The sequence below is a fragment of the Simochromis diagramma genome, unplaced genomic scaffold (genome assembly GCF_900408965.1).
Source record: "Simochromis diagramma unplaced genomic scaffold, fSimDia1.1 OVJJ01000685.1, whole genome shotgun sequence".
NCBI lineage: Eukaryota > Metazoa > Chordata > Actinopteri > Cichliformes > Cichlidae > Simochromis > Simochromis diagramma.
The window spans coordinates 7451223-7464556 of record NW_024387477.1 but is presented as its reverse complement, the minus strand read 5'-3'; the positions used below and the strand labels follow the sequence as shown (position 1 = coordinate 7464556).

The 13334-nt window shown below is 42.2% G+C and overlaps 1 protein-coding gene across 4 annotated transcripts in view; it reads left to right on the top strand.

The window, feature by feature from the left end:
- Window positions 1-638: 638 nt before the first annotated feature.
- LOC120723733 (glutamate receptor 3-like) overlaps window positions 639-13334 on the top strand; it is a 92201-nt gene continuing 79505 nt past the window's right edge. For 3 of the 4 annotated variants that reach the window (XR_005693817.1, XM_040015401.1, XM_040015403.1), the window contains exons 1-2: window positions 639-918; window positions 1368-1526. Coding sequence is in view for 3 of the 4 variants with exons in the window: in XM_040015401.1 (XP_039871335.1) it covers window positions 840-918; window positions 1368-1526 (238 nt within the window). In the remaining variant the exon portion in view is untranslated. The remainder of the gene's footprint in view (window positions 919-1367; window positions 1527-13334) is intronic. The other variant, XM_040015400.1, reaches the window with a different exon arrangement.

Sequence of the window (13334 nt, the reverse complement as noted above, 5' to 3'; positions counted from 1 at the left end):
TTTTGCATGTTTATATTTTCAGGTGAGGTCAATAGAAACACTGCAGTATGCATGTTTTTTGCTTTCTTTTAGACTTGTTTTTTAGACGTTTTCAGGACCACGGACAGTTCTGTTGGCTCTGCGTACCCAGGGCGCTCTGGGTGTCCTACAAGTATTTATCACACGTAGCCTTCAAAGTGTTGTTTTCTCGACAGTGGATCGATACAGTGATAGCGGAATTTCTTGCACACAAACTTTTTAGATATGCCACAAACGTGGAAACAGAAAAAACCCGCAGGTTGAATCATATGGTGCAAATCCAGCGTCTTCATCGAGCCTTGAAATGCAGCAACTACCACAGCTGGAAGCGGCCGGGCTGTACGGAATCATCGGCCACCTGAGATTGCAGTGTTTTTCTTTTTATTATTATTTTATTTTTTCTCCTTTAATTGATTCATCCCACAGCAGGCTAATATCGCAAGTGCTGCTCTCATAACTTGTCGTCGCTTGCTAATCTGACGGGCTGAGGTTTTTTTTCTTAAATTTAACATCAGATCAAGTTTGACCAACATTGGCGGATCCAATCGGAGTCCAGATCAGCTCCTTCTTTCCCCCACCACCCCCACCCCTCCTCTCTCTCTCTCCCTCTCTCTCCTTCTTGCTCACTCGGTTCCCCCTCTCTTTCTTTAGTTGCAAAAAAATGCTCTGCAGCTGGGCAGCACCTCAATGAATGAATTGGTGCACTGTGAGCGACCATCATCTATCCGCTGGATTTTCTTTTGCGCCCGGCTTTCAATCCAGAACATATGAATTTTCTTAGGCAGAGCCTTTTAAGGAGTTGAACAGACAGGTCGGAGAAAATGGCACAGCGCGTGGTTTTCTTTCTACTGTGGCTCTTTGATCGCTCATTCGCTGGATTTCCCAATCAGATCAATATCGGTAAGTGTTTTGTTGTTACACGGCTGAAGATTTGTGATTTTTGTTTTTAACGGACATTTGAACTGCAAGATTGCGTTTTAAAGAGGATACGGCGCGCGGAGCTCTGCGCAATGATAAGAGACCAACTTGATTTCTCATATGTTGCAGGCTGAAATCCACTGAATTTAAAAAATACATTAAAGCCACCACTGACTGTGTCACTGTCATCTTTAGGGTTTTTATCAAACATAAGATATACGTGACACTGGCGGTTCATCTGCGTTGTCCGAAGAGTTACAGAGAAGCGCGCGGGTTAAAAAAAAATAAACATAAAAATTCGTATTATTTTAAATAACAGCGGCGTGTTTTAAATCACTACACGGAGTTCTCCCTCACTCCTTAAAATGCCGGTCAGTGCTGGCGGTCGTGTGTGAGCGCTTTGTCTGATCTCGGGTTTTCATCTCTTCCAGGGGGACTGTTCATGCGTTCCACGGTGCAGGAGCACAGCGCGTTCAGGTTCGCTGTCCAACTCTACAACACCAACCAGAACACCACGGAAAAGCCTTTCCACCTCAACTACAATGTCGACAACCTCGAGTCGTCCAACAGCTTCTCGGTCACCCATGCCTGTAAGTCTGCTTTTTTTCTTTTTCTTTTTTTAATGTGTTTCTGTGCTCGAAAAGTGACCGCGATTATTCACGAGCTTATAGATGTTACAGCATCTGCAGGAGGAAACAAGACAAGTTCTTCTCACTTCACTGTGATTCTTAAAGTCACAGCGGGGAATAAAATTAGGACGTTTTCTCGCACAAATCTTTGTTCTAATAAAATCATGTTTTTTCTTTCTTTCAATATATCCTGAATTTTCTAGAAATTTCTCCAACATTTAAATGTGTCTTTCACATTTTTAACGACATCGGCTACAGTTAGGGAGCACGCAGTGTTAGTACATTTATGGCACTCCTGCATGAGTTTTACGTGAGCTGGTATGAATCCCACATTGTAAAAGAAGTTCCCTTGGCAACATGCAGTAAACATGCTGCCAGTTGCACAAACCAGGGGCTCAGCCCTGGAGGAGTTCACATCTGTAGTCCAATTTCATGGAGTTTATAGATTTTCAGCGTCTTTGTTATAGCAAGTAGTGTGAATGCCTTTAATTTCATCACACAAATGATGTTTTGTCTTATTATTTGGTTATCAGACTTCTCTTGTGCAACTGGTGTAACTTTGCTTAGTTGCTGATGTAGTAAATAACCTGTTTTTGTAATCCTTTTAGCTGCAGTTTCTTGAAATAAGCAGAAACACAGATTCAACACGAACAAAACTGGAAGAAACAGGCTCCGGAGAGCCATTTTGTTATGTCATTTCAGAGGAGGAGTTCAGTTTAGGCTGAATGGCTGACTTTGTGGGCACACAGCTCTGTCTGGATGGTGAGGTTGTGTCCCTGTAACCCCTCTGTGGCACGCTCATAATGGCCCCTCTGACTCTCCCTGTGCCAGAGCGCCTCCGCCTGCTCCGTCCTCTGACTCCCCCCTGTGTTACAGTGCATCTCCCCCAGCATTGCAGAGTCAGCTCATTAGCACTCAGCCCTCATAGCACCTCACCGTGCTGTCATTGGGTGAAAGGGGAAAAAAATCCATAGCTCCCCAACCAACGCCAGCAAATGAGTTGGGCTCAGACCTGCAGAGGAGGTGGGTCTGAGCAGTGAGGGAGATGAAGGAGAGCATCCTATCACAGGCAGCAGAGCTGCAAGTGCCTTAACAAAGGCATCCATAAGAAACAATAAGCAAATGAGAGTGAATAAATAATAGATAGTGCCATGCAATTTCACGCGTGTTGAAGAGGAAGGGAAGCATAAGAGAGGAAGGCTTGATATCAGAATCTAATTAAATTTGGGGGCAGACAGAGTTTTAGCAAAAGGAAGGGGATCCTGTGGGAGACGTGACCCCATTTCCTGCTGCCGTGTCTCTGCGTCTCCATCAAGAGCACTGTCTCAACACTGCCTTAAACTTCAGATGAGAAAACTCTAAACCTTTCATGATGCAAAGAAAAAGATGGGCAATCATCAATGTCACAGTGTGGTGCTTTAAAATGCATGTTTGATAACTCGTTCTCTGGCAGAGTGCTTACCTGCTACATCATATTTTAAAAAAAAAAAAGTTGCGTGCTTAACACACAAAAAGTCTTCTTAATTGCAAAATCAATGCACGATCTGATGCCTTTGTCGAGCGAGTGCCCTGAGTCTCTTGTCAAGCTGAGCTCGGAAACCGCAGACAGCTCATGCTGAGCTCACAACAGTCCACAAGCACCTCCGATTGTCTCTACCGATGTACTGAACAAAATAGAGATGACGGTTATTAAATATCACTTATCTGCTGACTTCTAGGCCTAAGAGATTTTGCCTCTAGTGATTGTGGAGCTCTTGTGCTCTGGGTTTTACTTTTGTCAGCACTGCTGTTTGTTCTGCAAGCTGTCACAATTATTTAGTGGACATTCAGATTCTCCTTTGTCATCAATAGCCCCATGTGAATGACTCAGACCTTTGTCAGCAGCAGCACACATTACTCTATGAACAGACGCGGTTTTACAAAAGTAGGGTTCAGGGAGTGTTTTGAAACAAGCTCCAGTGCTTTGATTAAGATGAGATCTGGCTTCTTTTTGTTTTTCTCTGCAGTTTCACATTTGATATTGCTTTAGTGAGCGTTCCCTCTTTGGTCTGGGACAGCCAGTGCCAAAGCTCTCCACTCTGACTCATCATAAAGATCACGCCCCCTCATTTGCTGCGCATCCTTTAACACATAATGCAATACTGGGAGAGCAACTAGAAGGCGTGCACAAATTCAAATTAAACTTCAGTTTAGCTGCTGAGCCTTTCAGAAACCAAGCACAGAAATCCAAGAAGCCCTGGTCTTGTTTCTTTCAAGCTGGTTTGAAGCTGTTAGCATTTGCTGTTAATTGAATTAGTGGCCATCAGAAAAGAAAAGAAAAAAACAATGCGTGGCTTCAATAATCCTCGAGGCTTTGCTTTGTACTTCAGCGACTCGGTGTGTGCTTTTGTGGCAAGACTGTTGTTGCTTTGAAGTGACATCAGAAATTGCGAAATGTGTAATTACCAGTGGAGGGATCCATAATAGCCATGGAAGCTAGGAGTCAGGAATACCCACAAAGAAGGCAGGAGTAGTTCAAAGCAAAGGGTACCAGTTTGAAGAAAGCACAGCAGACAGCATTAATGCTCCTGATGGTCACGGCTAGCCAACTTAATGGCACCACTATCCTTTTCTCTGCTGTTTACCCTTCTTCTTCTTCCTTTACCTGAGGCGGAGGGGGGAAAAAACATCAAGCCCTCTCTGCCTCTCCTTGCCACGCTACTTATTAGATTACTCGCCTTGATTCCTGTTAAAGGCAAATTTTGCACTGGTTGGCTTTTGAATCTCATCTCACTATTCCTCATTCCTCATTCTGTCATTAAGCTAATGGTGTGTGTCCCCTCTGCCAGCCTTTTTTACATGGTCCTACCCTTCTTTTATTGAATCCTGCAGCTCCTTAAACCTTGTAGCAGATGCTTTTCTGGCACCACCGTTCACCCACCTTCTCCCGCCATTGTCAGCCACAGATAAAACCGTTTCACTCCGAGAGTGTGGAAAAGAACACTGGTAAAATTGGACATTTTGACTGCATTTGTCTTTTTTTCTAGTTACAAGAATAGGAAGAAGGACAAGAGAGTACCTGCAAGGTGCACGGTGTCACTGTAAAGAGAAAGAAGGCGAGAGGAAAGGGATAGTTTGAGATTTCAGGAAAAGCACGTTTGCTATAAATATCTAACAAATATCTTCAACACAGCTCTGCATGTTGCACATTGTGTATGTGTTGCACTCTGACTTGGTGTTAGATTGGATGTAATGCAAGACGATCTCTGGCGATCATACGTGGGAATACTGTAAGCATCGGAACGTGCGAGAAGCCTATTAAGGCACATTTAATTTAATGGCCGCGAGGAAAAACTCCAGCAGATGCTTGTATTTACACCGAGGTGGGAATATCAGCATCACTGATGAGCACCATCATGAGTACTCCAGAAAGCAATGCCTAATATTTGTCTAGACACTTCCTTCGAAAAATCATCTTTACTAACCTTTACCTTTAACCTTTACACCTGCACATGTTGCTGAGAAACACCAACGGTCTCTTTACACCAGCGGCCTGCTCTGTGACCGAGCACATGTGGCAAATGACATATGTTGCGGAGCACACACTGAAAGAGCCCTTACTAAATCTTTTCATATACTTTAGCTTTTGGGGGTTTGTTGTGGAGGTGGTGTTGGTGGTGTGAATGGACGGTAAACAAAGCGACAGGGAGACGTGTTTTTTTGCAGTGCTTGGTCTGAGAGAGACAGGGTATGGCCGAGAGAAGCTCCTCAGGTGATTGTAGAGGTGCCACGGTTCTTGTTCTCGCAGGCTGTAACTCAGTTTGAAAGGTGTGACGAGGGAAACATGGCAGCTGAAAGAGGGAGAGGGAAGCTGAGGGGGGGAGGAGGGATAGAGACAAAAGACTGCAGTGAGAAAAAGCAAGAGGGAAAAAGAATATAAGTAAGGATGTTTTTTAAGGTTGCTAAGTGTGTTTGTGTGTGTGTGAGTGTATAACCAAGGCAGAGAGAGGGAGAGCTCTTTAGGCTATGGAGGGGGGAGGTTGTACCAGGACATGCCATCATAGTCCAGCTGTGTTGAAAGCACAGATGGGGGTTTGTTTGTGGATGTAGGAGCCATGTGCTTATACACGTTTGTGTATGCATATATGTAGAGACGTGCAAACACCCTTAAACACTACAAGTCTGGTCTGGACCTTAATATTTGTTTCTGGTTAAATTTCAGTGTTTTGTGCCGAATGCCTCTTGACACACTTCATCATTCATCAAAAATAAAGGTCAGGGTAAAAATATGGTGGGCTTGCTCCATGCTTTTGGTGCAAAAATAAGAGAATTTGAGAAAAGACATAGTTTTATTATATATGCAGACTACGACCTTTTGCAAAAATAAAAATAATCCCCCAAATTTAGCTAAAACATGTATTTCATAAGCACAGTGACTGTGCAAAATCCTCTGAGGCTAACATAAGCCACGCTACAGTGATGTGAATTTGAGGCCAGCAGGCCGGGGCTGTCTCAGAGGCCTGTTTGGATGGCTTGATATGGGCCTAAGTCAAATGAGTGCTACAGAAATGGCCACGGATGAGGTTACATGCTTGGAGAGCTGCAAAGCCTCTGGGAGGGGAGCAGGATGTCAGCAGAAGAGGGTGACTGACAGCCCTGTTTTCAAATAACACACTTAAAATGTAAATTTAAACAAAAAAAAAAAAAAAAACAGAGTTTAAAGATAGATGACAAGTTATCGAGTTAGGGATGCTCTGATCCGATAGTTATGTCAGCTATTTGTGTGAGACTGACTCAAACAACTGGACAACTGGAACATTGATGGCTGCAGTGTTCAGTTCAGTTCTGTGCTGCATCTTGAGTCAGCAGTGCACTGGGGCGCTCGCATAATTTAGCTACGAGCTCGTGATCTCGTTTAGATTGTGAACAGGGGTCAAGTGAGTGGATGAAAACAGAAAAACACCACTCATATGGCCATTAACATAACAAGCTCTCGTCAACTCGATTAGCAAAATACATTCGGTAACTAAGATGAAGTGATAGAGAAACCTGAAATTTGTTGTCTTGATGCCACTTTGAATCCCATACGGGGCTTAAATTATTTACCAATCCTGCGCTCCTTTATTGAAGATGATATCAACGCTGCCCTCTGATGAACAAGAGGAGCTGGCTGACCAATCCTTGTTGATGGCGACTGTGTCCAATTAGGTCACAATTTGTAACATTTTTTAATGTGTTATTATCATTATTGTCTTTTAGGAGCTACTTTGGAATCATAAGTAATTGTTAACACAAGTGCTACAGAAATAACTGCTAGTTTAGCAGCACACTGCATCTCATGCTTAATGTTACTGCTGATACAATTCTAATGAGTTATCCTGAATTTCTTGCCGTTTTCTTGAAATACTCCTGGCATGATTTCAGCCACTGCTACTGTTTGCCACAGTCATATGAGGCTTCCTGGTAAAGCCAACACAAAAAAAAGAGCTGGAAAAATTCCAAAGGCCAAATCTCCGAAGGGAACATTATTTTGACCTAATTTGCTGGTCATTAGATGCCCTTCGCTGTATTTTATTAAGTCGGGCGCATAGCTGAAACAGTAATGAGATTCAAAATACAAAAACACAGAACACACTCCAAGGCAGTTTCAACACAATGAATTTTTAATCAGAATTTCAAAAGATCTTCTTAAACCCAACCTGAGGAGAAGTGCTGCTGTCGGGGTGTTATTTGTCTTGGAATCAATGTAGCTGGCAGATGTTGTTTGTTAAAACAACAGATTTCCTCCCTTGCCACCGCGGTGGCTTCAAATCTCCATTTATCTTTCACAAACGCCGGGCATTTGGCCACTTTCAGCAGCTGTGAAGTACAAAAACTATAAGTCAGTGTAAGGAAAGAGTTTTTTGATTTTTGAAATCAGCATATCCCATGATTGCATCAAACATTTGTGTTGCTGCTTTTAAAGATTTCTCCAGCTTCTGACAGTCATCAGTCTTTATGGGGTTTTTTTTTTTTTTTCAAAGTACTCAGACCATCTGGCGAGTGTTGGTGTCTTTGAATTGTCTATTGATTTCCTTTATGTATCTGCTCAGTTTTCTTGGGCAAATATCATAAATTGTAAGTGATAAGGGGGAAATGGTTATAGATGAAATGTCATGGCACACTGAAGATATCATTGTCAGCAGATGGCATTTGCTAAGATAGCCAAACAGAATGATTAGAATTTCCATTGTTTTAATGTGATAACTGATGCTTTTATATTGTGAGTGAGTCAGTGATTGTGGGCTTTGAAAAAACCAGCAAGACAGGCCCATCTCTGCTTCACACATCAGTTCACCACAACTCAAATAATGGTGTAGTTTCTGAACTATAAGTCGACAACGACAGGCCAAGTCTGCATTCCTTTATTGAAGATGATATCTACGCTGCCCTCTGATGAACAAGAGGAGCTGGCTGACCACATAAAAGACAGCAATAAACACTGCAGGAACCACACAGGAGGAGACACGCAAAATCTTAGTGGTCCATTAAACAAATTCGCTGCTGTGAAGGAAACACTGTTTCCGACGAGGAATGGCGTCTAAATGCTGTGCATTTTAAGTCAAAACCAACAGGGAGAAAGCTACAGTTTTTTTGTTGTTGCTGTTGTTTTTTCTCTTTCTTTTCTTTTTTTTTTTTTTTTTTACAAACGGCTTATCTCAGGTGCATCGGGGATGTGTGTGCCAGCAGTCTAGCTCCGTGTGACGGCTGTTTTCCATTTTGTTAGCTCAGTGAGCAAAACTTCTCGAGGAGAGTGGGCAATGTTGTTTGTGGCAGAGATTATATTTCATTTCAAAATGTCATTTACCTGCATGGAGCAGATGTGAAAAGCCAAGGGAGGAGTAGATTAAAGAAAAGAAAAGGAGGCGCATTTTCAAACCTTGTCACTTGTAAAGATCAGTAACATTGTAGTCAGCATTTTTCTTTTTTTTAAACTTTTATTCTCCCTCTCTGTCTTTCTCATTTCTATCTCCACGTCTTAATATATATTTAATCTCTTCCACAAAGCCCATTACAGTTACGTTCTTGCAGCTATTGCAGTCGCACTCAGCTAGCTATTGGCTATTCACTAGACTGCCTGACAATACCCGTAATCACTGGATCAGTAATCCCCCTGCTTGAGCTGGAATAGCACATCCGCATCGTGCTTCATTGGAAGTTTCTGCATTGGTTTGGCTTCACCGAGTCTTAAGGGAAAAAAAAGAGAAATCTCTGGTCTTCTTCAGAAGGAGCTGCGGACTGCATTGTCCTAACCAAGGTCAGACAGCATTTGACTAAAATGCTTTTATGATCTTTCAAGAACCTCAAGAACCTCGTTCATTGACACCGTTGGTGCTGTCTAAACATACCAAAACACTTGGATTAAACCATCAGCTGTTTATTGTTTTGTTTATTTGTGTATGTGTGTGCTAAAGACAATCTAAAATGAGGAGGACGTCACTGTTGTGTTGAATTCAAAACACCAACAGGGAGTGTCACGATGTACTCTCCCAATGAGTAAATATTGGATCACAGTGCGATGGGGCTTCCAGCTCTCCGTCTGCCGACTGAGCAGATTGATCCGCACGTTTCTGGCCTGTTTCAAAAGAGGCAGTCGCTAGCAGAGCCCTGCCAAAGCGGCATGTCTGTGCAGAAACAAGGGCTCCATCATAACTGATTGCTTGTGACAGTTCACAGTCGCTGGGCCACTGAAGCATCATAACCTTGTGAAACTAGTGGATGAGCACTCATACATGCTGAAGGAGAGGAGGAGGAGGAGGAGGAAATAAAATTATTAGCATATTCCTTGCAGTGGTAGAAAAAAGAGAGAAAAAATGCGAGTAACACTCACTGTGCCGTGAATGTGGTTAATATTAAACACATCTTACACAGTCAACGACATAATGCAGACCAACACCTTTGCAGATTTACAGCCAATTACGGCAACAGTTGCAGAACAAAACCCCTAGCAGTGTCACAGAGAGAGGGGGGGGTCAGCTGGTGTGATGGAAGTGCTAATGACAATCAAACAAGAAGATCTTCTGGCAGGAGATAAGGAGCAAAATCTGCATGGCTGCGATCGCTTTAGTTGGAGCGAATGCTGCCACCATTACAAAAAAAGCACCGATTTATTTCAGAGTGTTTAAATCTACACAAGCGCTGTGAGGAGAAGAATGAATAACAAAACAAGCGTGGGTACGATTCTTTGAATCTGTCCTGGGTAACTATAAAGCAGAGATTGGTGCTGATGAAGGTGGCTGTCCATCATTTTCTCCATCTTGTGTTGGGAAGACACGCATCAGGCAAAAATGTTTAAAAGCAGCACGGCGGTGTGGTTGTGCTTTACATATTTCCTACTGGTATTCTCCCATCCTTAGAGCTCACTATCCCCATGAGTGAGAATTAACTGAACATGATGTGCTCTTTCAACCATGACCCTCCTCTCTTTCTCTCTCCAACAGTTAATTCGGAGAGTGCTGTTGTGTGGCTCTTGCCATTTCACACATGGATACGTAAAACCTGTGGGCGGTAGCTCCCAGGCCGCTGTCCATGTTAGTGTGTCCATGCATAACTGTGCTGTGAAATATTGAAGTGTTCTATCATTCTACAATCAACTATTCGGTAGCCGTCAGTGCCATTCCTTAATTGTTATTTTTCAACCCCACCCCCTCCCTCCATAAAAAAAAAAAATCTCGGTAGTGTGGCTTTATGTGGCGCAGTGTGGCCTGCAGATCAGGGAAGCAAACTTCATCTGGACCCATGACAGAGCTAATCCATCGCAGCTGCAGAATGAAAAGGCCGTTTGGAGTGAATCTATTCCAGAGGCCTGAATGGAAAGCTTCTCACAGAAGCCGGTGCCCTTTGCAGCCCTGACAGTGTTAGAATGTGATGAAGAAGGACATGAACGAGTTCAGTGGATTAGCCATGTTTGTGAAAGAAGGGAACAGTGGACGAGAGAGGCACAGTAGATGGAAAGATGAAGTGACCAGCAACGGTATAGCGCACGCTGGGTTGTGCACATGCAAGTGGTGTGAACTGGATTCTCAATCGCTGACACAGAAGCTCCCACTTGTACGTTGGAGTTGAGTGTTTGGAATATGCTGTCAGCTGATATGTGAGATTTTATACATCTCTGCGGATGAGCCGCACCCGCTTTCTAGCAGAACTGCGATGGCGGCGATTTGAAGAGGAGCCAAAAGTAGGACTTTTGAAATTAACTTTGTGTAAAGGAATGTACAATATGTTTAAAGGGTGGATGCCGAATAGCACCTTTCTATTTCTGCTGGAAATGGAGAGTAAGACTGAATAACATGTATTTCTCCAGTGTGTCAAAGGCGCGCATTTCTCATCAGGCTTGCTTTATGTGCTTTTGCTTTCTTCTCAGGACTTTGTTCATTCCATTTTCCTTCTGCCCATTGTAGTGCTGCTAGTGCTGCTACTGTACATGCACCATCACTAAGCTGTAAGGGGATAGACTTTGGGTCTTTTATGCGTAAAGAAGCTTAAGTTTGGAAATTGCTCTCATGTGGCCAAAGTTTGTGAAAAGTCAGTGAACATTTCACTCCCAATTTCTGCGGTTTGTCTCTGAGTAAAGCTTTTTAGCCCTAGGACACCATGTAACTGAATGAAATATTTAGGATTAATGAAGCCTCTTGTTGCACGAGGGGTTAACCAAATCCTGCAATGGGGACTCAAATTCTGAATTTAATAAAATGTTATTATGAAATTTAGGTCAGAAAATTGTGGTATCAATCATTGTGTATTTAAAAGAATGATAAAGAGTTTTTAGTTGTAGTTTCAAGCCACCTGTGACATTAGTTATACCTAGAGTAATTTTGTTGATGCTGATATCTTGGTGCTCAGCTGCATTACTAAAAGTTGGTCCACTGGGCCAGTCAGTCAAGTGCCAACAAAACTTCCGAGAAAGCAGAAATGAGCAACATGCAAAAACAGCTATCAAGGCTGTCCTTTGTTTGCAAAGCTGCTATTGCAAAAAAGTAAATGGGTTCTCAGCATCTCAGTAAAAAGGTGCAACCAGCTTTTTGGAGGTATGACCGAAAAGTGATCTGAGAAAAAAGCCTGACTTGAATTTGACTTGTATCCCTTCAAGGTAATCTCCTCAGGCAGTGCTTTCAGCATTCCTGCTAGTTTCACACTGTCCTCTGATTATCTTTCTTGAACTGCTTCCATTTGATTTCATGATGGCATCCAAACATGCATTGAGAGCAAGCATCATTTCTGCTTCAAACTGACCCAAACTTAATGCTGAGGAACATCACTGTTAGGCCGAGTTAGAGCTTTAGGTCTGACGCACAGTGTTGTTTGGCACTGCAGGTTTTTCCTTTTTTTAAATCTATGCAGGGAGTTCATTCACCAGCTTCAGACTGTTCATTCGGAGTATTACTGAACCATCCTAAGATCTCCGTGTGAGTAAAAACCAGCACAAACTGTGGCTCGTGGCATCCTGAGCGCTCTCACAGCAGATGGTTTATTGGTCCACCGGTTTGAGCACCGAAACAACTAAAACCTTTATGCAGGCACGTGTTTATAATTGCGTTGCATCACAACGCCATCGATCGACTGCTGTAGTTTTATCTTGCTTGATATATGATTTCAACCACTTAACTGCACAAGATCTGATTTGTTATGCTATTTGTTTCATGAAGCCTCAGATCTTGTCATTGGGTGACATGTCTGGACAGCTGGAAAGAAGAAATTCTCACTTTGTGGTATTTTCAATTAAATACAGGGTTTAGGTGATTAGCAAACCACTGGATGTTTATATATTTACCATTTCTGCAACATCCTTCTATTATTATTATAATTATTAAAATTTTATTTACAAAACAGGACGGCAATTGATATTGACATATCCAGGACATGGACAAGATACATATAAGAACAACACAAACTGGAAAACAATCTACTATCCACTATGTTCCAACAATCATTGGAATAAGGGGATAGTAGAGATATAAGAAGACGTGTAGTGTGTATAATGTGGAAAGAACTGCTGTATAACTATATTCAGCCAGTGATCAAATAAAAGCAGGGACAAAATAAGCTAACAGTAACAGTAATAACAACAGTCTTTCTACATTCTTGCTTGATATACGATTTCAAATGCTCGGCTGCTCGAGGCTGCGTTTGTTGTAATATTTGTTTTAATGATGTCCCAGATGTTTTCACTGGGTGACAGGCATGGACACCTGTTGTCATCCAATTTGAGAAGAACTCAAAATAACTAATTTGTGGTATTTTCAGTTAAATATAAGATTTAAGAGATTAGCAAACCATTGAGTGTTTATTTATTTTCTGGAGGTTGGCCTGTTTGCGGGGTTTGTACACAGCCCTATATAAGCCTTATCCATTTATCTATGTCTCAAAAAATATAGCGGATAGTATTTTGCTTTCTCCAGTCTCTTAGCCTCATAAAATGAATCTATTACAGAGTGTCTTTGTCGGGATAAAAAGAGATATTTTAATACCTGTGGCTTATTATGACTTGATTACATTGTAGCATGGCGACTATATCAGGCAATATATCAGACTGCTATTAAGTCTTTTAATTGGTATGTGTGCCCAGCACATCCAGACAATGACGAGTCCACTGAGAATAAAAAATAGGAGGTCTTTTCATCAAATGAGAAAAGAGAACCTTCTTGCCCGCTATACGAAGTGGATCTCAAGTGAAGCCACTTACCAAAAATCTTTATTTGTATTTGTGGGGAAATTGGTTTTTTAGAAAAGTGTGCATGCCGAGGCCCCAGA